We start from the raw sequence: 23,405 nt of genomic DNA, 5'->3' as shown, positions 1-23,405 counted from the left end.
TTTGAAATGATGGAAAGATCAAATAATGATAGGAATTTTTTAAGAAATATTTGTTTTACCGATGAATGTACATGTACCCTCAACAATGAACCAAATGTTCAGAATTGACGATATTGGAGCCAAGAAAATGAACATCGCTTTGTTCATACTCAATATCACAATATCCCCAAAAAACAAATGTATTCGTGGGAATTATCGGACACAATATCATGGCAGTGGCGAAGCGTACGAGTAGACAAGGTAGACACTGTCTACCCAAAATTATCCAGTTATTTGTCATTAATTTATCACGTAATTATTTCATGTAATTGTTGAATTAAAATTTAAAAAAAATTAACACAGAACGTAGTCGCTATTCTTACTATTATTATACAGTGCTTTCATTGCAAAACGATCCACCCTTAATAACTTTCTTAAAAAAAAAAACAAAAAAAAAACACGTCAAATTAGATATACAGGGGGACGTTTAATTATGCATTTACTGAAGTTCTGTCAATCACCTCCTCACCTCCAGCTAACCTCACTTTAATATGTCGAATGGGAACCCCCATCGTGTGATACATCATAGTAAGGAGCGTAAAATTCTCTATTCAACGGTACCAACAAAAAATGAAATCGGTAAATGTGTAAGCAAATAGTTAGCGAAAATGTCTAGAAATAATGAATATTTTATTTACGCCAAACTTTGGTATGTCAAATGGCTACGACTTAATAATTAGTATTTTTATGTGTATAGAAAAGGTTTTTTTTAGTGGATATTTTCGTGGTTATTTATAAACGACTGTTCGATATTGGCAATTATGGACTTATAAGTTATGGTTATACCTATGTTGTGTTTTTTTGTAATTATTTTTTTCTTTTTTATATCACTACATAATTTTTCTCTTTAAGTTAATATTTCATGCGCTTTCATTCTCTATTTCATTAAAGTGAATTATTAATACTGTTTGGGACTTAAAATATTAACGCTAAACTAAGAATTATACTGGGAATATTCTTGGGTTATTTTTTAATTGGGTTTGCAGCTTTCTTAAAAATGATAAACACAGCTTGCATAATACTAAATTAAATTTAAAATTGGCGTGTGCAAAATAGCAGTTCCATGGACACGCGCAGTTTCCGCGTATATGCGGATGTATGAACTCGCAGCAAAAGCGAGCTCTCTTGCAATAGTGCTAGCACTGCGAACGGTACTAATTTATACGTTGGTACTAACAATGGCCGGCCAAAACCTATAAAGTGAAAACCGACGCTTATCGAGGTAAGTCTTTTGGTTTTGCCATTTATTAATTTTTTTTTATATATAATCAAATACAGTCCATTTATAAACATTTGGTACCTTCTGAAGCCGGATTACCGGTCTTTGTCTTATGCAAGTTGTGTAAAAAAAAAATATATAATTTAATATATTTTTTACATTTAATGGTAAAATTTAGTCATTAAAGACTTTAGGAAATTCAATTAATTATAATTGCATTTATCCAAAAAAAAACAAACTCATTTTAACATTTTTTAAAATGAAAATTTAGTCTTTTAAAAATAATTATTTAACATTGGTCTTATACCAATAAATATATTACCAAAATTCCACATTGCGGGAGAAGTTGGCCAACCTTGAAAAGTGGACGCATATTTTTACCTTTTTTTTAATAATACTTCTGCTGTAGATGGCACAAATAGATTTGGAATTTTAGTAAAAAAATGCCGTGGTAACTGATACGACAAGAAATATCTTATTAATAATTATCAGGATTGTTCGGTGCGTTATTTACTTTCAAGTAAATAATACGAGCATATCAATGGTGTACCTAATACGGTTTTGAATAAATATATTTAAAATTAGTGTTAAATAACATTAGGGGTTTTGTTTTGGTATTTATTGGGTAATTAGGTATAGAATTATACTTAACAAGTGTAAACATAGTTCTATTGTTTGGATAAAAGACATATAAATACTCGTACACCTATGTCCTGTGGATTAAATAGAATAAGTGAGTACTTAGAAACTTCTAATTTTCTTAAAGTGTCATACGTTATTTTGTTATCCAGGCTTAGTCTAAATAATGTTATAAAGGTGGAAACTGACAAAATTTAAATATTTTCGCAGATCTAGCGACTTAAAGTTTAGAGTAATTTAACTTAAGGTTTTTTCTTGACAAATTTTTGGTGGAACTTTTAAATTTATATTTTTGTAATGGCAGAAAGAACTAAAAAAGAAATAAAAAAGCTGCAGAATCAGCGTAATATTGAGATGAATAGAATTAAAGAATTATATAGACTCGCCGAAGAATGTTTGGCAGATCCTGATGATAAAACTAAAGCAGGCTCCTTTAAATTAAGGTTTTCGTCGAGAGAAATATTATATAAAGACTTTAATCATGCACACAGTAATATTGTAGGGATTTTGTCAGGCTTGGATGAGTCTGAAGATATGTTACGTGAGGAGGAGGCTATCAGATCTTCATTTGATGACATTTTTCATTCAATTGGTACGTTATACATCAATATTTTTCCTCCTTCCCGTGAAGATCCTCCGAGTTCATTGAATTTTTCTGGAATAAAATATTCGAATAATAATATACGACTACCTAAGTTATCTTTGCCCATTTTTAAGGGCGATCTTAAAGAGTGGAGTTCTTTTATAGATTTGTTTAAAGTTTTAGTACATAGAAATCAAGATTTATCTAATATTGAAAAATTCCAATATCTAGTTACATCTCTGACAGGTGAACCATTAACTATTGTAAAGACTATTCCACTTAATTCTTCTAATTATGAAATTGCTTATAATACCCTTTACCAACGATATCAAAATAAAAGATTTCAAAGTTCCCATTACTGGAATGAAATATTAAATGCCCCTAGAGTAACTTCTGAGAATCCTCAGGCCTTGAGACATTTGTTGGACATTTTTAATGAAAATTTAAAAGCTTTAGAAGGTCTAGGATTTCCTGTACCCCACTGGGATTTTATAATCTTTAACTTATTACAAAAAAAGATTGATTCTCAATCAGTTAAACGATTTGAATTGCAGTTTAATCCGACTGATCCTTCTCAAGATATTCCTTCTTATAAGGAATTAACTTTTTTTCTACAAAAACAATGTTTAGCACTTGACTCTGCCGCTTTGACAGTTACGAGTCCAACTACAAAGCCATTATTTAAGCCGTCATATGGTAATAATTTGCCAAAACATTCCTCTAGCCTAAATAAACCTACATATAAGGGCCCTAGGGCAGGTCCTTCTACCTTTTTTCTCCAGGGTAATACCTCTGAGCGGAAAAACTGTATTAGTTGCGCAAAAGATCATGATTTGGAACAGTGTTCATATTTTTTGAAGAAAACTCCAAATCAAAGGTTATCCTTTATTAAACACAAACATGCCTGCATAAATTGCTTTGGCTCCCATTCTGCACGTCAGTGCCCAGTTTCCAATGGATGTTCCATTTGCAAAAAGAGACACAATTCTCTTTTGCATTTTAATGATAATTCTCCGCCCCATAACACCGCTTCCACCTCCTCAACAGAAACTCAAACCATGCCCAGTACCCTGGAGGATACTCCTGAGAACAGTGCCTTTCCTCAGGTAAAAACATTCACTAGTGTAACGTCTTCTTCCTCCTTGGTATTCTTGTCAACAGCTAAAGTAGCAGTACTTGATAGTCGTGGTATTTTTCAGACTGTCAGGGTGTTACTGGATAGCGGAAGTCAAGCCAGTTTTATTACAGATAAATGCCTAATGCGATTAGGTTTACCTCGTAGAAGGTCACCGATTCCCATTTATGGATTAGGTGAAACTTCCACAAGTTCATCTGGTGTAGCTTGCTGTACAATTGGGCCTATTGGTAAATCTTCTGTCACATTTGATGTTGAGGTTAAGGTCGTACCTAAAATTTGTTCTCACTTGCCTGAGCAATACATTTCATTGGAAACCTTTTCCTACTTAACGACGTTAAAATTGGCTGATGACAAATTCAACCAACCCGGGTCTGTAGATATGTTGCTTGGAGCGGATATATTTCCATTCCTTATGGATGTGGGACGAATTGAGGCAGGGCCTGGAAAGCCAGTAGCTCTTAACACTATATTTGGTTGGGTTGTCATGGGGAAAACAGATGTTCGGCCAACAGGAATTCGTACTCTTCTTACTATCTGTCAGTCACCCTTGGATGAGACCATTAGAAAATTTTGGGAAATTGAGGAAATTCCGGCTGAAGTTTTGCCTTCAGCGGAAGACATTTTATGTGAAAAATTGTATTGTGATACTACATTTACTGACCCAAAGGGAAGATATGTCGTTTCATTGCCCTTTAAACAAACCGATCCTAAATTCGTTGGATCAAAAGAAATTGCTCTTCGGCGCTTTTATTCCTTGGAGCAACGATTAATTAAAAATCCTACTCTATATGCTGCCTATTCGGAATTCATGAAAGATTATCTAGATCTTGGACATATGTCTTTAGATTCCTTGAAAGTAGGGGGCTTAAACGGCCAGGAGTATTTTATTCCACATTTTTGCATTTTTAAACCAGACAGTGCCACTACTAAATTAAGAGTAGTATTCGATGCCAGTGCTAAAGATGCAAACGGGATTTCATTAAATGATGCTCTTTTGGTTGGCCCTAAGCTTCAGCAAAATATCTTTTCTTTATTATTAAATTTTAGATTTCATGAAATAGTATTTACATGCGATATCAAACAAATGTATCGCCAAATTTTAGTCAAAGAAGAGCATAGAAGATATAAAAAAATCTTGTGGCGATTTTCACAAAAAGACCCGATTCAAGAGTTTATTTTAAACACGGTTACCTATGGTGTGTCTTCGTCACCATTTCTCGCTTTGCGTACTATTGTGCAAATAGCAAAAGATCAAAAGGCGAGCTTTCCTATTGCTTCACAAGTTTTGCAGTCGGACTCCTTTGTAGATGATTTGGCAACGGGCGCACATTCCATTCAATCAGCTTTACGCCTGCAATCGGATCTTATCCAATTATTGGGACGAGCTGGGCTGAAACTGCGAAAATGGGCCTCAAATCATCAGGCAATTCTTCAAGCAGTACCCTTGTCTGATTGTCAGCAGCAACCTCTCTCTTTTGACAATTCGGATTGTGTTATAAAAATTTTGGGTCTGACATGGTTACCTACCTTAGACAAATTTTCCTACACATGCATACCGAAAAATAATTTGCCGACAAAGAGAGGCATCTTATCTGAATTAGCACGAATTTTTGACCCTTTGGGTTTTATAGCCCCTATATCATTTTTTGCCAAATATCTTATACAGTATTTATGGGTATTGGGCATGGATTGGGATCAGCCTGTGCCTAAAGATGTCGAAAATCGCTGGGTGCAATTTCAAAATGAATTATCCTTATTACAGGCCATAAAAATTCCTCGCAGAATTATTTCAAATAATTTCGAGTCTCTTGAGCTTCATGGATTTTGCGATGGAAGCGAAAAAGGATATGCAGCTGTTGTTTATTGTCGAGTGGTACGTAGTAATGAAGAACCCATTGTTTCATTAGTTTGTGCTAAGTCAAAAATTTCTCCTTTAAAGAGAATTTCGGTTCCACGGTTGGAGCTTTGTGGCGCAGGTCTTCTAGCTAATTTACTTTCAGAAGTTATTAAGTGTTACTCGTCTAAAGTTGCCTTTGACAAGGTATATGGTTGGTGTGATTCCAAAACAGTAATCGCATGGATAAAATCATCTCCGCATAGATGGAAGACTTTTGTCAGCAACCGAGTAACACAAATACAATCAAAGGTATCTCAAAATATTTGGCATTATGTTTCCACTAAGGAAAACCCAGCGGATTGTGCTTCGAGAGGCTTATTGCCTAATGAGTTTGTTACGTGTGGGAGGTGAAATTCCCACCGTACAGATATATTAGAAACTGATTCCAATATCAAGCTTTATCAGAAAGCATCTATTTTTTTCCATACAATAGCAACTGTATTATCTAGGACACTGGGTGGCAACTTTGAATAAAAAACCGCTTTATACACAAACAAACTAATTATTTAATTTCCAAGAAATAAATGTGGCAACATAGGATATCAAAATATTTAACAGAATTCACACGCACCCTCTCTCATTCACTCATAAAAACCTTATCTTTATGAAAGCTACAAACTAAAACTAAAATTACAAAAATGTTGACATTCGCAACGAATTATGTCAAAGCCAAAGTAAACACAGTTGGCACAAAATAGTTATTACATAAAAATGGTTTCAAAACACTTACAGTAGTCTGTAAATTCCAGTATTTATACTCCAAACAGGACACTTTTTGTTTTCACTTTTTACAGGTTGTTTGCACTCACTTCTTTTTGTTTACTTGCACCTTTACACCTTTAACACTTGTTTGTTTGCTTTACTACATATTTGACATTACAAAGAGTACAAAGCTACAAAGACCCAATCTGTATACTTAGTCACCCAGCACAAAGGTTACCAACTTGTAATTCTTCCAGGCTAGAAATTTACGGTTTTCGTGGATAAATTAAATTGATTGAACTGACTCGTTCACAGGTTTAATTAACTTCATAATTAAAAACCCTTTAACTGATAACTTATATAAAAGTTTCTTGGGGCAGAAACTATTATTTTTAAAAAACAAAACATCACTGGCGCGTGAAAATCGTAAAAGAAACGATTAGGCGGGTCGAGACGTCACCCTCTTGAGCTTTTGTCAGTAACTCGACTACTGGAACACTGATCGGTCAATATTAGATTTTTGCATCGCGCTGCTTGGTTCCCGGTAACCTTTTTTTTGTACGACGGCAAAACTTAAACGGGGCGGCTTCTTTGACTGCGTTATTTATAGATTTTCTTTTAACTTCGCACAGCTTTGTCGTGCCGATTAGACTACGTAAAAAGCAATGTCAGAAAGGAAGATATGCAAACATATTTAAGTTAAATTTAAAATAAATGGTTGCGTTGTTCGCAACATATTCCCCCGTTGGAGTGACCACTTCAATATTCATTCAGGTTGGGGAAGTGGACATAGTTTCGTAATAGATCGAGTAAACACGCCATTTTTGGTAATTACTTTCACAGCTCTTACTTTGCCATCCCGACTAGGTAAAATTTCTGATACTTTAGCTAAAGGCCATTTTAGAGGATAACTTTGTTCATCCACAAGCAACACAAGATCTCCAATTTTCAAATCTTTCTTGGAATCTGTCCATTTTACTCTTTTTTGCAGATGACTAAGGTATTCAAGCGTCCAACGCTTCCAGAAACTTTGACGTATTTGTTGGCATCTTTGCCAACGTTTCAGACGGTTTTCCGACACATTGGAAACATCCGTTTCGGGAATAGAATTAAGTGCCGTATAGAATTAAATGTAATATAAATTTATTAATGTAAATAGTAAACGTAATAGAATTAAATGGCTGCAGTCTGGGGTTGTTCCTTGTAGCGAAATTGATGTTAGTGATTGTCATGAAGAATCCAGGCCACTTGTTCTTATTTCAACACGCAGTTCTTCAGAAATATTAGATTTGCTAACAAAATTTTCAAATTTTGGAAAAATTAAAAGAATAATTGCTTATTGTTTGAGATTTATCTTCAATTGCAAAAATCCTAAAAATAAAAGAAATTATGGTCTTGATTTAGAAGAAATACATAAGGCTGTTTTGGTCTTGGTTAGAGAGACTCAGATCGAGTACTTTTTTGAGGATATTCTGAACTTAAAAAATAAAAAATTGGTTTCAAATCAGTTACGAAAATTAGCTCCCTTTTTGGATGAATCCGATATTTTAAGAGTAGGAGGTAGACTTAAACATGCTAATGTAGCATACAATTATAAGCATCCCATGCTACTTCCACGTCAAGCAAGACTTACTGAGTTAATTATTCTGGAAACTCATGTGGAAAATTTTCATCCAGGTTTCCAAACCACTCATTCACTTATTGTTCAAAATTTCTGGATTTTAAATCCCAAGAGGGCAATTCGCTCCGTAATTGGAAAATGTTTAAGATGTTTTAGTACATCCCAGGTCAAATATGCCTCAAATGGCTGATCTCCCTACATTTCGTGTCAACCAGTTAAAGTGCTTTTCACATGTTTGCGTGGATATGGGCGGGCCCTTTCAGATAACTCCCAATCGGACTAGAGGCTGTAAAATTTTAAAGGCATATTTATGTCTATTTGTTTGCTGCTGTACGAAAGCCCTGCATCTTGAAGTTACAACAGATTTGTCTTCAGAGTCATTTCTAGCTGCTTTACGACGAATGATTTCCCGGCGAGGAAAAGTCGCAAATATATACAGTGACTGCGGCACTAACTTTGTGGCCAGCAGCAAATATCTCAAGGATATCATGCAATCCGCCTTCGAAACTGAGAAAATTTCCTGGCATTTCAATCCACCAGCCGCTCCCCACTTTAATGGTTTAGCGGAATCTGGAATTAAATCTGTGAAAAGTCATTTGGTTCGGGTCATTGGCGATCAGATATTAACATATGAAGAGTTTAATACTGTGGTAGTACAAATAGAAGCTATGTTAAATTCACGACCCTTAAGTCCTATAAGTTCAGACCCAAACGACCTTAACGCCGTTACGCCAAGTCACTTTCTTCTTTTAGAGCCAACTACGGCACTTCCCGATTTTGATTTGACTAACTGTAAATTAAACACATTGACGCGTTGGCAGCTATTGGTTCGTATGTGCCAGGACTTTTGGAAGAGGTGGCGCAATAATATTTACATACTTTGTCTCAAAGATATAAGTGGAATGCGTCTTCTAATCCACCAAAAATTGATATGCTTGTACTAATCAAAAATGAGCAACTTCCCCCTTCAAAGTGGGAATTTGCCAGAGTGGTAAAATTGCATCAGGGCTCTGATGGAATATGTAGAGTCGTAACAGTTAAAACGGCTCGTGGTTTATATCAGCGCCCAGTGGTGAAAATTTGTCCATTACCCGGTCAATAATTTTTAAGCTTATTGACCTTATAATTTAATTTTGTCTTAGAATTTTCGTTATAGAATACTTTAATATTTTTAATTTTTTTATTTTTTGTGTGTGCAAAATACGCATTGGGTATTTTGGTGGGCGGTAATGTTTGGGACTTAAAATATTAACGCTAAACTAAGAATTATACTGGGAATATTCTTGGGTTATTTTTTAATTGGGTTTGCAGCTTTCTTAAAAATGATAAACACAGCTTGCATAATACTAAATTAAATTTAAAATTGGCGCGTGCAAAATGGCAGTTCCATGGACACGCGCAGTTTCCACGTATATGCGGATGTATGAACTCGTACTAACAATGGCCGGCCAAAACCTATAAAGTGAAAACCGACGCTGATCGAGGTAAGTCTTTTGGTTTTGCCATTTATTAATTTTTTTTTATATATAATCAAATACAGTCCATTCATAAACAAATACACATTTTTTTCTAATTAACGATTTTTATTGTTTGTCTACCCGAAAAAAAAGTTCACGCTTTGCCACTGTATCATTGGACCCTTTTTTATGGACTATAACCTAACAGCTGAAACCTATTTGGACTTATTTTAAAATCAAATTGGACCCGCTTTGGAAGAAGTTGTTTAGGAAGATCAAATGATCTGGTACCAAATGGATGGTTGCCCGGCCGCGTGGGTGCGTAAATCCAAACCTTACTACGGTACAGCGCGGCTTCATGCTGTATAACAGTAGACATTGTAGTTGCAATACGCATATTTTAATATACCATACCTTACTGCGGTACAGCGAAACTTGCCGCTGTAGCGCGGTAATGTTTGTGAACCACATACGCAGTTCACATGACATTGTCTTTATCGACTCCAGTGGTTCGTGCGACCAAACTAATATTTCCATAACATTCTTATTTGCTGCCTCTAAGTAATGAAATATATTTGCTATATGATAACCTTATTAAATACGTAAAAGGTATGTGGGAACGCAAAAGAGATTGGATTCTATGTTTCAGAAATCAACTTCTAACAAAAGGACACAAGACAACAACTTTGCTGAGGCTTCTATTAGAATTTTTAAGGACATCGTTTTACAACGTTGTAGAGCTTTCAACGCATGTGCCCTTGTTGACTTCTTTGTAACAGTATTTGAATCATATCACAGGAGGCATCTACTCACTTATGCAAACAACAGAAAAAATAAATATATTAACAACCAAATGCCTCAGCAAAGCAAAAACATATCAATTTGTGAAATTGCAAAGAACACATACCGAGTTTCCTCTAGTACTGATAAAACTATGTTTTATACTGCATACACAGATATTTCATTCTGTGATTGCATATATGGACAAGGCGGTCGATTTTGTAAGCACCTTTGTGCTATTCAGCAAAAGTTAAGCATCATATTAAAATCAGCACCCAATCTCACCTTAAATGACAGGAAGGATTTAGCTAAATTGGCTCTGGGCGAAGATACGTGTACAGAATTTTTTAACACGATGGATACCGATGAAACGGGGCAAGATTTCGAAACTGACACTCCTCAACAAATATTGGAAAATTTGGAATCGGAAAATTCTATAGATATACCCATCAACGGCGTTTCCCCTGATACTAACAAGAATTTAAGTAATAATGACCACTTGGTTGCAGTAGCTGATCTCTCACAAGAGTTTCAGAGGATAACTAATATTGCTGCAAATAGTAATTCCGTGGATATGACAAACACCGTCCTTAAACTTACAAGAACATTAAAACGAATAGAGACGCCTTCTAATATGTTGAGTTTCTTTCATTCGTTACCAATTTCTAGAAAAAGGCAAATAGGTGTTCAGCCAACATCTATTTCTAAAAGAAAAAATAGGCCTGGACTGACATCGGGAGCAAAAAGGATACAGGCAGGTAGACCTTCAAAATGCGAGAGCGTTGTTGTAAGGAAAAGAAAGAGGAATTTGCAGGAAAATATAAATTTAAATAAGCCGAACGCTAGGCCTCATTAGTTTTCACTCCGCTAACGAGACTTCTAGCAGTAATATCTCAAAAAATCTTAATAATAATCTTTTTTTTTTAATTTAGTGTTTTGTATCTTTTGTTTTGTGTACTTTGATGCGCGTTACTTCAATAATAAATAATGTACCTAGGTATTGACTTGCTTGTATTTTATTTATTTGCGATGCCTATACATAAATTATTACCTGCTATTAAGATGTTGCGTATGCTTAATGTTGTATATGCTTAACTGTAAGTTGTAGAACGCTGAAAAATCAGAAAAGCAGATTTTGGGATGTTTAAGTACCAAAAAAATTAAAAATCAGTTTTTTGCCATCAAATAAATTTTTTAACATCCTAAAATTACGAAAACAGCAGAAGAAGCTTATTACGCTAGCTGCTGAAGCGCAGTCATGCCGTTTCAGCTGTATCGTGGTAAGGTCTGTATTAACTAAAAAAGCGTTAACGTAAATCCATTGTTTACTGCCCTACAGCAGCACTCTTCGCTGTACCACGGTAAGGATTGTATTAATTTAAAAGGCGTAACTGAAATCCATTCTTTACTGCGCTACAGCAACAGGGTCAGCTGTACCGTAGTAAGGTTTGGATTTACGCTGCCCGGCCCATAATGCCCGTATGGTTAGAGAGTGCTTGGAAAGTGCTTTTAACGGCAATATTATTGGTCCACGGTACCGGATACTTTGGCCAGCCAGGTCACCTGATCTTTCACCGAATGACTTCTTTTTGTGGGGTAATTTAAAAATTTTAATTTATAAAAGTCTAGTTTTAAATTAAAATTTGAGAATCTAAACCAGTTACAAAACGCTATTTCATTAGAGTGTAATAAAATTTCTCAATATCAACTTTGTTTAGCTGTTAATGGGGGGTTGTTTGAACATTTGAATAATTGATGTTTTTATGTAATTCTCTATTATTTTTATAAAAGTTATTGTATTTTATTTTATTTTATTTTTCCACACTTAGTAAAATATTAAGAGTTCTGTTCTCTCTTTTTTCGGATCTATTTTCGATCTTCTGAGTTAAACATTTACACTTATTTACTGCAATATCTTTGGACTCGAATTTACTAACAATAGGTTTAATGGTTGAAATGGACCAGATAGGTTTGATGGGAAAATAAATTGAAAATATTTCAGATATTGGTTTAATTAAATTCTAAGTATGATAAATTTATTTTTTTACTAATCGATAATAATAGTTATTGGTTTAACTCCATCGTTATATTAAATAAAAGTTTAGATAAAAAAGTAATGTTAACGTGTCTTACTTTGAATGGTTCTGAGATTGATAAAACGAAAAAAAAACATTTCTTGTATTCGGCTTTACGTCAGATTTGACAAAGCCTTATAACACTCTCACGAGATGTGTTTGGTGTCTGGTTTTACCTGAACCGAAAATTTGGTGATTTTGCAATTACATTTAATTCAATAATTCAAGATTCGCTTATTAAAATTTTTTGAATCTTTGCACAAGGGTTTGCCAGATTAGTCTCTTCAAAAGTTATCTTACATTTTTTCTGTAAAATGTACAGGGAAGCCAATAATTGACCCCCTTAATTATACCGGGTGCTGCGGCGACGGACAGGTATTCCATTTAAAAAAAATGAATTTTTCACAATTTTTGTATCTAGCGGTAAAATCACTAATTTTGAGCAACCCTTTACAACGTAGAACAAATTTTTATAGTGAAAACTAATGTATACAATACTTCCGTTAGTTACGTTTATAATTTCAATTTTCTGCGCGTTCCAGTGTCGTAGTAATAAAAACTTGGTTTTTGAAGCTATGTTTTGGTAAAAAAAATAAAGAAAATAATTAATTTCTCGAAAACCACTAAAAATAGCTATAGAAACACTTTATACAAAAACAATCATAAAGCGATAGCAGATCAGAAATAAAATAATATACAGGGTATTCCGTTTAAAATAACAAAGTTGCTACTACTTTTTGGTATAAGCGGCAATGCTGCTAAAATCCATGATGCCAAATTTTCAACAAAATTCCATTTTCCGTTCTCCGTAAACGTCTAAGGTACCATCAATCACCCTGTATATGTTTTTTTTATTTTTTTGTGTGCTGCAAATACTACTCTTTTGTTCTTGATATATGTACTACTTTCAATAATTTATCACCTAGATATTAGAATTCTATATAAACTTGATTATGCGTTATTTTATACAGGGTGTTTCAGGCTTTAATACACAAAGTTTCATAACGTATTCTATGATCGACAATTACATTGGTTTGGACTTTTACTTATTTTTATTTTTGGGGGTGCGCTTCAAGAAAACATCTAAGAACCAGTTCGAACTAGAAATGAATTTATTTATTACATTAAATTTTTCAAATTTTTTTGACGAAAAAATACCTTTTAGCATTTTTTTACGGAAATCATTAGAAGAGCATTCAAAAGGCTTACTTGAAAAATGTGGCGTCGCACCGGCTTTTTGAAAAACCTTAAAAAAAGGATTTTACTGATTTTAGACTTAGTAAACATTATGTGGAATGAATCCTCTTTGCTGATGATACCACGATCTATTTTTCTATATGAAGGATATGAATATGGAATAGTGTCAGACACTTGCTTTTGAAAGGTTCGAGTCTTAGTTTGTGGCTAACAAGTTGTCTCTGAATTTTCAGAAGAGTCGAACAATGAATTTAAGCATATAGTGTGTCATTGTGTGTGCCATTCTTCACATACCATCAACCGGGGTTATATTGGACGATATTTTTAATTATCTGTCTATATTTAATATTAAACTATATTTTAAAAATTGTCACGATTATATTTATTTATTTTTTTAAAGTGCGTCCGATATAACTCCGGCTTTGGGGGAATATCGGACGTTTCCATTAAAAGGGCAATGTACTGCCAATAAACAATAAACGAAAGATATTTTTTAATGGTTAGAGTATATTTTTTTAAATGTGTATGTGTTTTTTTTGAAAAGTCAATGGTTTAGCGCCTAATGTGATTTTCTTTAATGGTATTATTATATGATTTGCTCTAATCATAAACCACCATTATAGTGAATTAAAAAAACTATTGATGGTTGCAAGTTTAAAGACATAGGACAATAAAATAATTCTTTTGAACTAGGCATTCTTTTATATCCATTCGATGTATATCGTTTCAGGGTCTGGAAGATGAAAATTCAAATTGCCTTAGAAAAACGATTCTAGCTCTTAAACCAGTTTTAGGAATTTTATGTGAATCTTCAATGTGCACTAAGATTGAGCCGATTTTAAAAATTACTCTCACGAGATGTGTTAATCCTTATTGGCTGGTCAAGGTAAATATTGTTAAGATTTGCTTTAAATTTACTATAATAATTTGTAAATGTTTTAGGTTGCCTTGTGTGAACTCGTATGTGAACTGCCATATATTACCATAAATCACTTATGGGGTAGCGTATTTCAACAGCAAATTACCTATAATGTTTTGTTGGAGTTTTTAAAAGATACCGACCAAAGAATTAGAAGTGCTTCCAGTAGTGCAATTTTAGCGTATGTAGTATTTAAAACAAATAGTTATCAGAAACGATATATAATATTTATTTCAATTTTTTTTTCTGAAAAAAATACATTTAGTCAATATAAAAAATGATAAAACTCTGATTTCAAAATGAGGTTTGATTGAATTAGAATTGAAATATTGAAGTAGAATAAAGTTGTTATTTTTAATATAAACACCTTATTTTTACTTTTTTCAGTATAATACCACATTTACACTGCGAAACATTCCATTCAAAAGAAAGCCATCAAACTACAAAAGGAATTTTATTGTCCAAAAAATACATTTCTGGTATCTATGATGACAAAAATGAAAAAGATCTTTGTTGGACTCATTTTGTAGAAAATATGCCTTTTCCCTATTCTCAAATATCGGTACCAGTGTGTAAAAAAATTGACTATATGTTGTCCAAAATTATTACGAACCTGTACTACAGTTTATTAGAAAGCAACTCTAAGTTTTTTATTGTAAGTTTGTAACCAATTAATTTTCGAAGCTAGAATAAAGGATAAATATTTTTAGTTTGGTTGTATTGAGGCCCTCTCAGAATTATCTACAAAATACCCATGCACTGTATATAAATTAGCTTGGGGCATTGCAGAACACAAAACAGATACAATCCAAATTGGTAGCAGCAAAGATTTGTTAGGCCTGTGCATTAGTCTATTGAACAGCTCCGTCCATGTTTATGACATTTTATTTTTGGCTAATCTCTCTAATTTAACGTTAAATCTATATTCGGGTAAGTAATAATGGATATTCGCTTAGATTTACTATTAATAGACTATTTACGCATTATTTTACCTAATTCTGTTTAAAAACATAGTTAAATATAGTGTTGGATGGCTTTTGTAAACCAGATATTTTCCGGAAATAAATGTAATTTTTTGTCTAATTAGTGGACTGTATTTTACTAAAATTGTATCTGTCATGGTTGACTTACACGTTGAATCTGGTGCCCTATCAACCACCTTAATAAACATTGTTTATAATTGCAGACGAAACATAACCGCTGGCCTTTAAAAAACCAAAAAAAAAACGCTTTAAAAAACAAAATGCATTAATCTAGTTTATTAAAGGTCATCTTTTAATTTAAATTAAATATCATCATATAAATCTAGTTAACAAAAACTTTCTTTTTATCAAAGTTATTGGGGCAAAAGAAACTCGGAAGCATTTTGCAAAGGATTTAATAACTTAACTTAATTTGGGAATAAAACATGTTGGCAAAGATACAAAAGAAATATCAACCTAAAACAGCTGCCATGACACCGGAACTGGTCACATGATTCTAGCACAAAGATAAAATATTAAACTGATACATCTAGCGTCATTTATTAATAAACGCTACAAACCGATATATATACCTCTTGAAGCTCTACCACTCAATTCTTGCTGGTCATCTTCTGTCTCAATGGGTATCTGTATGTCTTCCTCTTTAATCTTTTTTACCTTCTTTTCATCCTCCGACTCATTAGGTAAGTATGCTAATTGATCTTCTGAGAGTTTATTTATATTCTTCTCGTCGCAGCCCATTTTGTACTCCATATAGGTTTCATCAAATCGTACATCTCTGGATTTCACAATTTTCTGCTCTCCTATTAACCACAACAGGTATCCACCACCGCAGTAGCCTACCATGACAGCTTTCTTGGCCTTAGCATCCAACTTATTATCTTTGGGTAATATAAAATTGACGAAAAACAAAAAAAACAAAGTCACGGTCTCACAACATGTAATTAAACGGGCTACACGTGTTTCGCTCTAGTTAGAGCATCATCAGGCCTTTAGAAGCCATCCACACACTTCACAGTACATAAATAAAACCTAGGTTTTATTTTAAATGATATAAAATGATATAAATGGCGGGAGTTTTCAATTTTCTATATAAAAACTTTCTGCATAAAAATCAGCTATATATACAGGGTGATTTTTATAAGAAGGTCATGCTTTTGGGGAATGATAGGGGACGTTCAAATATAACTTTTGATATAAGACACTATGGGTCAGAAATGCCTCAGAAGCAAAATACAGGGGGTTAAAGTTTTTAAAAAAATTAAGAAATTAATTTTTAGTTTTTTGACTGTTTAAGATATCGGTGTCAAATTTTCTCAATAAAGCTACCTAATAAAGATGCTTTAAATGTAAAAAGTAAAAGTTTTAGTTTCAACCAGTGACGTAGATCAGATAGGCATTAGAGTAATTTTTTAATAAAAAAAATAGTACACCACTGATAATCAAAAATTTTAAGAATCCTTGGTTTATTTAACAGAAAAAAAGGTATCCTGCATCTTTTTCCCAAAAGGCACCATTTTATCAGAATTTAAAAATAAATAATTTTAATAAAAACTAAGGCAAAAAAAATTTATTGGATAACGTTAAAAAATACTAAATAATAAATAATAATAATTAATAATTAATTTAAAAGGTGCTCAAAGTGGCCGCCATTTTGTTCGATACAGAGCCTGCGGCGTAATGTTAAATTGTCGTGAATTTTCTGAATACCTTCACCCCTATCTTTAATTTCGCCTGCAGCTACTGCAATGCGAGCCAAAAGATCATGTTCATCTGGCACAGGTGTAGAATAAATAAGTTGGTCCAAATGACCCCACAAATAAAAATCACAGGGATTTAAATCGGGGGAGCGCTCTGTCCAAGCCACTGGGCCTCCCCTCCCAATCCAACGTCTAGGATATCTTTGGTTCAAATATTCCCTGATAACGCGACCATAGTGTGCCGGACAACCATCATATTGAAACCACATTATTTGCCGAACATCCAATGGCACATTTTCTAAAAGTTCAGGCAGTACATCTCGAAGAAAAATCAAATAATTCCCTGCAATGAGACGTCTTGGCAAAATGTACGGACCAATCAAGTTCTCCCCTACAATGCCTGCCCAAACATTCACAGAGGATTTTTGTTGGTAGCCACGGATAAATTTAGCATGAGGGTTTTCATCAGCCCAGACATGATTGTTTCTTGGGTTGAAATGTCCCTCTCGGCAAAACGTTGATTCGTCACTAAACAAAATAGCTTGGCGAATGTCTGGGTGTTCAGTGCCTTGTTGAAGATATCAAGTGGCAAACGCGAACCTATTAGCATAGTCTTGGGGCAACAGATGCTGAACCTTTTGTTTTTTAAATGGATAAAGGTGGTTATCATGCAAAACTTTCCAAATCAACGTTTGGCTTATCCTTAGGTGATCAGCAATTTTTCTTCGGGTACTTGTATTTGGATCCTCTTCAATATTGTAAAGTATTTCCTCCTTAACATTATCACGAATATGTCTTGCACGAACTCTTATGCCTGGGTTCACCTAAAACAAAAAGTACATGTTAATTTTTTGTTTTTATTTTTTTTAAGTAGCTACTTACTTGTAATTGTCCTCTCTCACGTAGACTCCTGTCGACCTTAAGAAAAAATCTTCTCTCTGGGACCATTCGATTGGGAAAACGTTCAGCATAAATCGCGCGAGCCAATACAGCATTTCCTCTGGATTCACCAAGGGTTAAATGCATATCTGCCAATTCATTCCACGTAAATCGCTCCATAAGATTCAAAATAAAGCAACGGCAGAACAACTACCTTATTAAAATTAATCAGGAAGATGACGTTATGAGAAAGTTTTGATTCGTATGTCAAAAATATCCTAGAAACCGTCAAAGCTATTAGTTATTTTGTTATCATGTCCCTCTTTGCAATTTGCGTGGCATTGAGTTAGCGGATATGCACACTCGGCGAATCCGATGAGTTCGTGCGAGACCAAATACCGAAATTAAAGATAGGGGTGAAGTTATTCAGAAAATTCACGACAATTTAACATTACGCTGCAGGCTCTGTATCCAACAAAATGGCGGCCACTTTGACCACCTTTTAAATTAATTATTAATTATTATTATTTATTATTTAGTATTTTTTAACGTTATCCAATCCATTTTTTTTCCTTGGTTTTTATTAAAGTTATTTATTTTTAAATTCTGATAAAATGGTGCCTTTTGGGAAAAAAGATGCAGGATACCTTTTTTTCTGTTAAATAAACCAAGGATTCTTAAAATTTTTGATTATCAGTGGCGTACTATTTTTTTTATTAAAAAATTACTCTAATGTCTATCTGATCTACGCCACTGGTTGAAACTAAAACATTTACTTTTTACATTTAAAGCATCTTTATTAGGTAGCTTTATTGAGAAAATTTGACACCGATATCTTAAACAGTCAAAAAACTTAAAATTAATTTCTTAATTTTTTTAAAAACTTTAACCCCCTGTATTTTGCTTCCGAGGCATTTCCGACCCATAGTGTCTTATATCAAAAGTTATATTCGAACGTCCCCTATCATCCCCCAAAAGCATGACCTTATAAAAATCAACCTGTATATTGATGACACCATAAGTTATGTTTTTTTGAAACCTGCTGTATAACTAATATTTGCATTTAAAATATGCCCCTTTTCCAATGAAACTCTCTGTATATTCTGTAATAATGTCTCAATTTTATTTTATAGGTTATGCAATGGTTTCAGTCAAACCAATTGATGTGACAGATAGGTCCAGCGTCCCCTGGTTAATGTTTCCCTCCAATGAAGCTCTGAAATCGCTTTCCGAAAAATATCTTTTACATGCAATGAGACTCTTAAACATTTTTCATCACGTCATTAACGATTTGATGCCAACCCCTCCACAAAGTAGTATAAAAATAGGTTTACCATTTCGGTTTATATTTAAATATATTTTTAGGTAAAACGGTTTTGCCACATTTGCCAACGACCGGTACTTTATCGCCAATAAAAAGGCGAAAAAGTGACGAGAAAAAATTACCCTTAAGTGGAGGCAAAGTTTTACCTGATAAAGATGAGAAACTTGAGAAAAAGGAAGTAAAAATTACGAATTTTGGTTGTTTTGCTTCGTCGCAACATTATATGAAAATTTTCGAAACTTTAAGAAGCGCTTTTGTTAATTATAAGGTACTTTTTTATAATCATTTCCGCCTTTTTCCTCAAAAATAAATTATAATGATCAAATAAAAGCATTATCGTAAGTTTTTCAAAAGGTATAACTCAAAAACATTGTATTTATTTTTTTAGATATCGCTTGAGGCATCTTCGTCAGAAACCTTTTTAGAATCGCTTCGGAAAGCTATTCACACGTTATGTGTAATATTAGAAGTAGGCACTATTAACGAATTTAGTAGAATAGCCGAAGAAATTCTAAGTTACCTAAAGACAACGTTTCCGCTGGATAGGACAGTTACACTTCAATGTGTACAACAGCTTTTAAAATGTTTATTTGGGACAAATTTGATAGTAAATTTGGGACATATATTTGAGGAGCCCGAAAAACACCAAGAGGTATATAATATGTTACGGTTAAACCCCAGAACTGGGTAATATGTTTATTTAGACAAAACACTAGGTAATTATAATTATTATCCATCAATTCTTCTGAAAATTTGCTTGTCCACGTTTTTTGAGTTCTCTTTTTATTTTTCGTTTGGGGAAGGACTTAAGGAAACTTACCGTTCTAATGGCCTGTATCTTATGTTTCCTATAAGAAATTTAAAAATCTAGCAAGACTATCCAGTTAGCCATGAAAAAATACAAAATTGTTGTCTTGTGCCTTTTTTACGATACAGGGTGACCGATTTGAAATCGCCTATTTGGCGGTTAAGGAAGAAATCACGATTTATATCCGCACAGACCGCACTAGTCGGATCAAATGTTGTGAATTGAGCGGTTGTTTTAAAATTGAAATTTTTGGGAAAGCAAAAGGCAATCCTGGCAACCTATCGTACACGAGCCATAAATTAAAACGCTTTAGTTTAAAAACAAAAAGATGTAACAATTGCAATAAAGCTCTTCATGAAAAATACCGGAGATAACTCATAAAACTAAAATTATTAAAGTAAAAGTAGTCTTAAATTAACAGGATTAAAATAAAACGAAGAAATAAAACAAAAACAAAGTGATGGACAGGGGTACTACAACAGATGCTCGAAGTGCTGCCCGTTCTCCTGGATGCATTTATCGATCCGTTGGTGCCATGAAGTTCTCATTCGAGCGAAAACACCCTGCGGCTCTCCTCCGAATCCAGTGGTGTTTGATACACCATTTGTTCCATGGTGCCCCACAGAAAGAAATCTGGTGGCGTAAGATTAGGAGACCTCGGTGGCCACGCTATGGGACCCCCACGTCCTATCCAACGATTGGGGAAAATTTCATCTAAATAGTGGCATTGGCCAGTGCGCAGGACAACCATCGTGCTGCCACCACATGTTATTAATAATTTGTAGGGGCAAATCTTCAAAATATTTTTGTAACTGGCCTTGGAGAAATATCAAATAATTTTCTGCATTTAAGCGGGCGGATAGAACGTATGGACCAAGCAAGTGGTCGCCGACAATGCCAGCCCAAACATTAACAAAAAACTTCTTTTGATATCCCTCGGACATGCATGGCATGCGGGTTCTCTTCCGACCAGAAGTGGTTGTTGTGGGCGTTGAACATACCTTCTCTAGAAAAGCCCTTTCGTCGGTGGAACAAACATACCGCAGGAAATCAGGATTTTCCCCAATGCGTTTGTTTAACCACTGGCAGTAGTGAAGGCGCCCAGGGGAATCGTCAGGAAAGAGATGTTGAACTTTCTTCAATTTAATTGGGTGTAAATTGTTGTAGTGAAAGATATTCCATACCGTCCCGATGGCTGCAACCCACTTTAGAAGCGGACCTGACGAATGCTCTTTTGGGGCAATACGTGCCATTACAGCATCTTCAAGTCCATCACGTGCTAGACGCAGTCGTCCCTCGCTCCTGCTGTACAGGGTGTGTCAAATTCGAGCCACATCATTGGGATTTCGGAAACGGTAAGAGATACAGGGTCGGTTAAATTGGGGCAAAGTTGCGTATTCTATGCTTAACAAAATGCCGTTTTAAAATTTAAAAAATTCCGACTACGTACGAAGTTATTCGGAAAATACCGATATTTTGAAAAATCGTTTTTATTTTTTTTGTGAGGTTATTTGAAAACATATTTATAAAATAATTGACACTTTATTAATTGTCACTTTTTCTCCTCTACCAGATGGCGTCGTCAATTTTAAAATCCGACGTTTCGTCCTTTTGGCAACCATCATCAACTTTATTTTTTTAAATACGGCCCTGGAATTTTTTTTACTCATTTTTATTCCCCTTTTTATTCTTAGAGAAATGACATATCACATAGTTTAATTTTCCAATATTTTGATGTCAAAAATTTACTTTTATTAAAAAAAAGTTAATACTGTCCTGTTGTTTCAAATAAAAATTGTCTTGATGTTGTTTTTCAATCAATAACATGGTAAAAATATTGCTAATATGTTATATTATATTATATTTTCACAAATTTTTCTGCAGGGCCTGATGTCTAAGTCTCCGGCTGAAAACTTGAAAATTCTTATTAGCAAAGATGGCTTTGAATTAGAAAAAAATGGACGACCATCTGTCATTAATTGTTTATATCTGTTTGACATTTGGCTTTTTCGATATTTTGTGAAATCAAAAATGGTATTCTCTAGTAGCGAACAACGTGATATGGTCCAAATTTACTATTCTTTGAATAGAAATTCGCAACGCTCCTGCCAACAATATCTGGAGCAATATCCAGAGCGCCCCCAACCTAATTATACGTATTTCGGAGCTTTGGACAGGAACCTTAGCCTCTATGGAAGTTTCACTAAACCTCGAAATATGTATGGGACTCGAGTGCATCCTGAAACCGAGCAGGCGATTATTAATGCTGTAAGTATTACAACGATATACTTTCACAATAACTTTTTATCAGATAGCTTTCGTTAAAGGTTACCCAAAATCCGCAAGGTTCAACCAGACAATTTTCCCGTGAATTGAATATGCCAAGTACCCGTATCCACAGAGTATTGAGAAAAAATCGCTATCGCCCCTATAAACTTCATATCAGTCAAGAACTTAGGCATGGAGATACCGATAGAAGGCTTCAGTTTTGCAATTGATTGAACGAAAAACTGCAAGATGATGAAGACTTTTTAAACAAAATAATTTGGACAGATGAATGTTACTTTTCGACTAACGGGCTATTTAATCGGAATAATGAACATTTTTATTCAGTCGAAAATCCGAGACAAAACCGCGAAGTAAGAAGACAGGGGCATAATTCTTTCAATGTTTGGGTGGGTCTTTACAGGAATCGAATTTTGGGACCTATTATATACGACGGTAATTTAACTGCTGAGCGCTATTTAGATTTAATTCTGCCAAATATATTCGATGTTCTTGAAAATGAACCTCTTGATATTATCCGCGATTTGTGGTGGCAGCAGGATGGTGCACCACCCCATAATGGAAGGAATGTCACACGATTTTTAAATCATAATTTTCCTAATCAGTGGATTGGAAATCAAGGGGTGGTGCGCTGGCCAGCTAGAAGTCCCGATCTTTCCCCGTTGGATTATTTTTTTTGGGGCTATTTAAAGAACAGACTAAGAACACCCCAAATGATATAAACATTTTACGTGCAAATTTATTGACAGAATTAAGGGGTATACGAGCCAGGACTATCCAGCGGGCAGTGTCTGGAAATTTACGTAGAAGGATACAGAAATGTATTGAGGTGCAGGGTCAACTATTTGAATATTTACTTTAAACTTAAAATATTGCATTTTTTTGCATTAAGTTCTATTATTTTTAGTTTGTGTTGTTCAACATACAAATTAGTAATAAATTATAGTTGTTACTATTGTTATTGTTAAAATTTAGTATAATATATCAAATTTATACTATTTTTACCATGTTAATAATTAAAAAATTTCGTTAAAAACATTGATTTATTCAATAAATGATAGTGTTAAGATAAATTATTACTTTTTATTTCAAACAACAGGACAGTATTAACTTTTTTTTAATAAAAGTAAATTTTTGACATCAAAATATTGGAAAATCT

General features: G+C 34.0%; 1 protein-coding gene across 1 annotated transcript in view; it reads left to right on the top strand.

Moving 5' to 3' along the window:
• Positions 1 to 23,405, top strand: part of LOC126749565 (huntingtin-like) — a 158,727-nt gene that overhangs the window by 38,962 nt on the left and 96,360 nt on the right. Inside the window, exons 10-16 of the mRNA XM_050459281.1 lie at positions 14,078 to 14,233; positions 14,290 to 14,447; positions 14,654 to 14,921; positions 14,977 to 15,196; positions 18,962 to 19,141; positions 19,194 to 19,420; positions 19,541 to 19,804. Coding sequence (XP_050315238.1) covers positions 14,078 to 14,233; positions 14,290 to 14,447; positions 14,654 to 14,921; positions 14,977 to 15,196; positions 18,962 to 19,141; positions 19,194 to 19,420; positions 19,541 to 19,804 — 1,473 coding nt within the window. The remainder of the gene's footprint in view (positions 1 to 14,077; positions 14,234 to 14,289; positions 14,448 to 14,653; positions 14,922 to 14,976; positions 15,197 to 18,961; positions 19,142 to 19,193; positions 19,421 to 19,540; positions 19,805 to 23,405) is intronic.

The sequence above is a fragment of the Anthonomus grandis genome, unplaced genomic scaffold, assembly GCF_022605725.1.
Source record: "Anthonomus grandis grandis unplaced genomic scaffold, icAntGran1.3 ctg00000319.1, whole genome shotgun sequence".
Lineage (NCBI taxonomy): Eukaryota > Metazoa > Arthropoda > Insecta > Coleoptera > Curculionidae > Anthonomus > Anthonomus grandis.
This window is presented reverse-complemented; position numbering and strand designations above follow the sequence as displayed.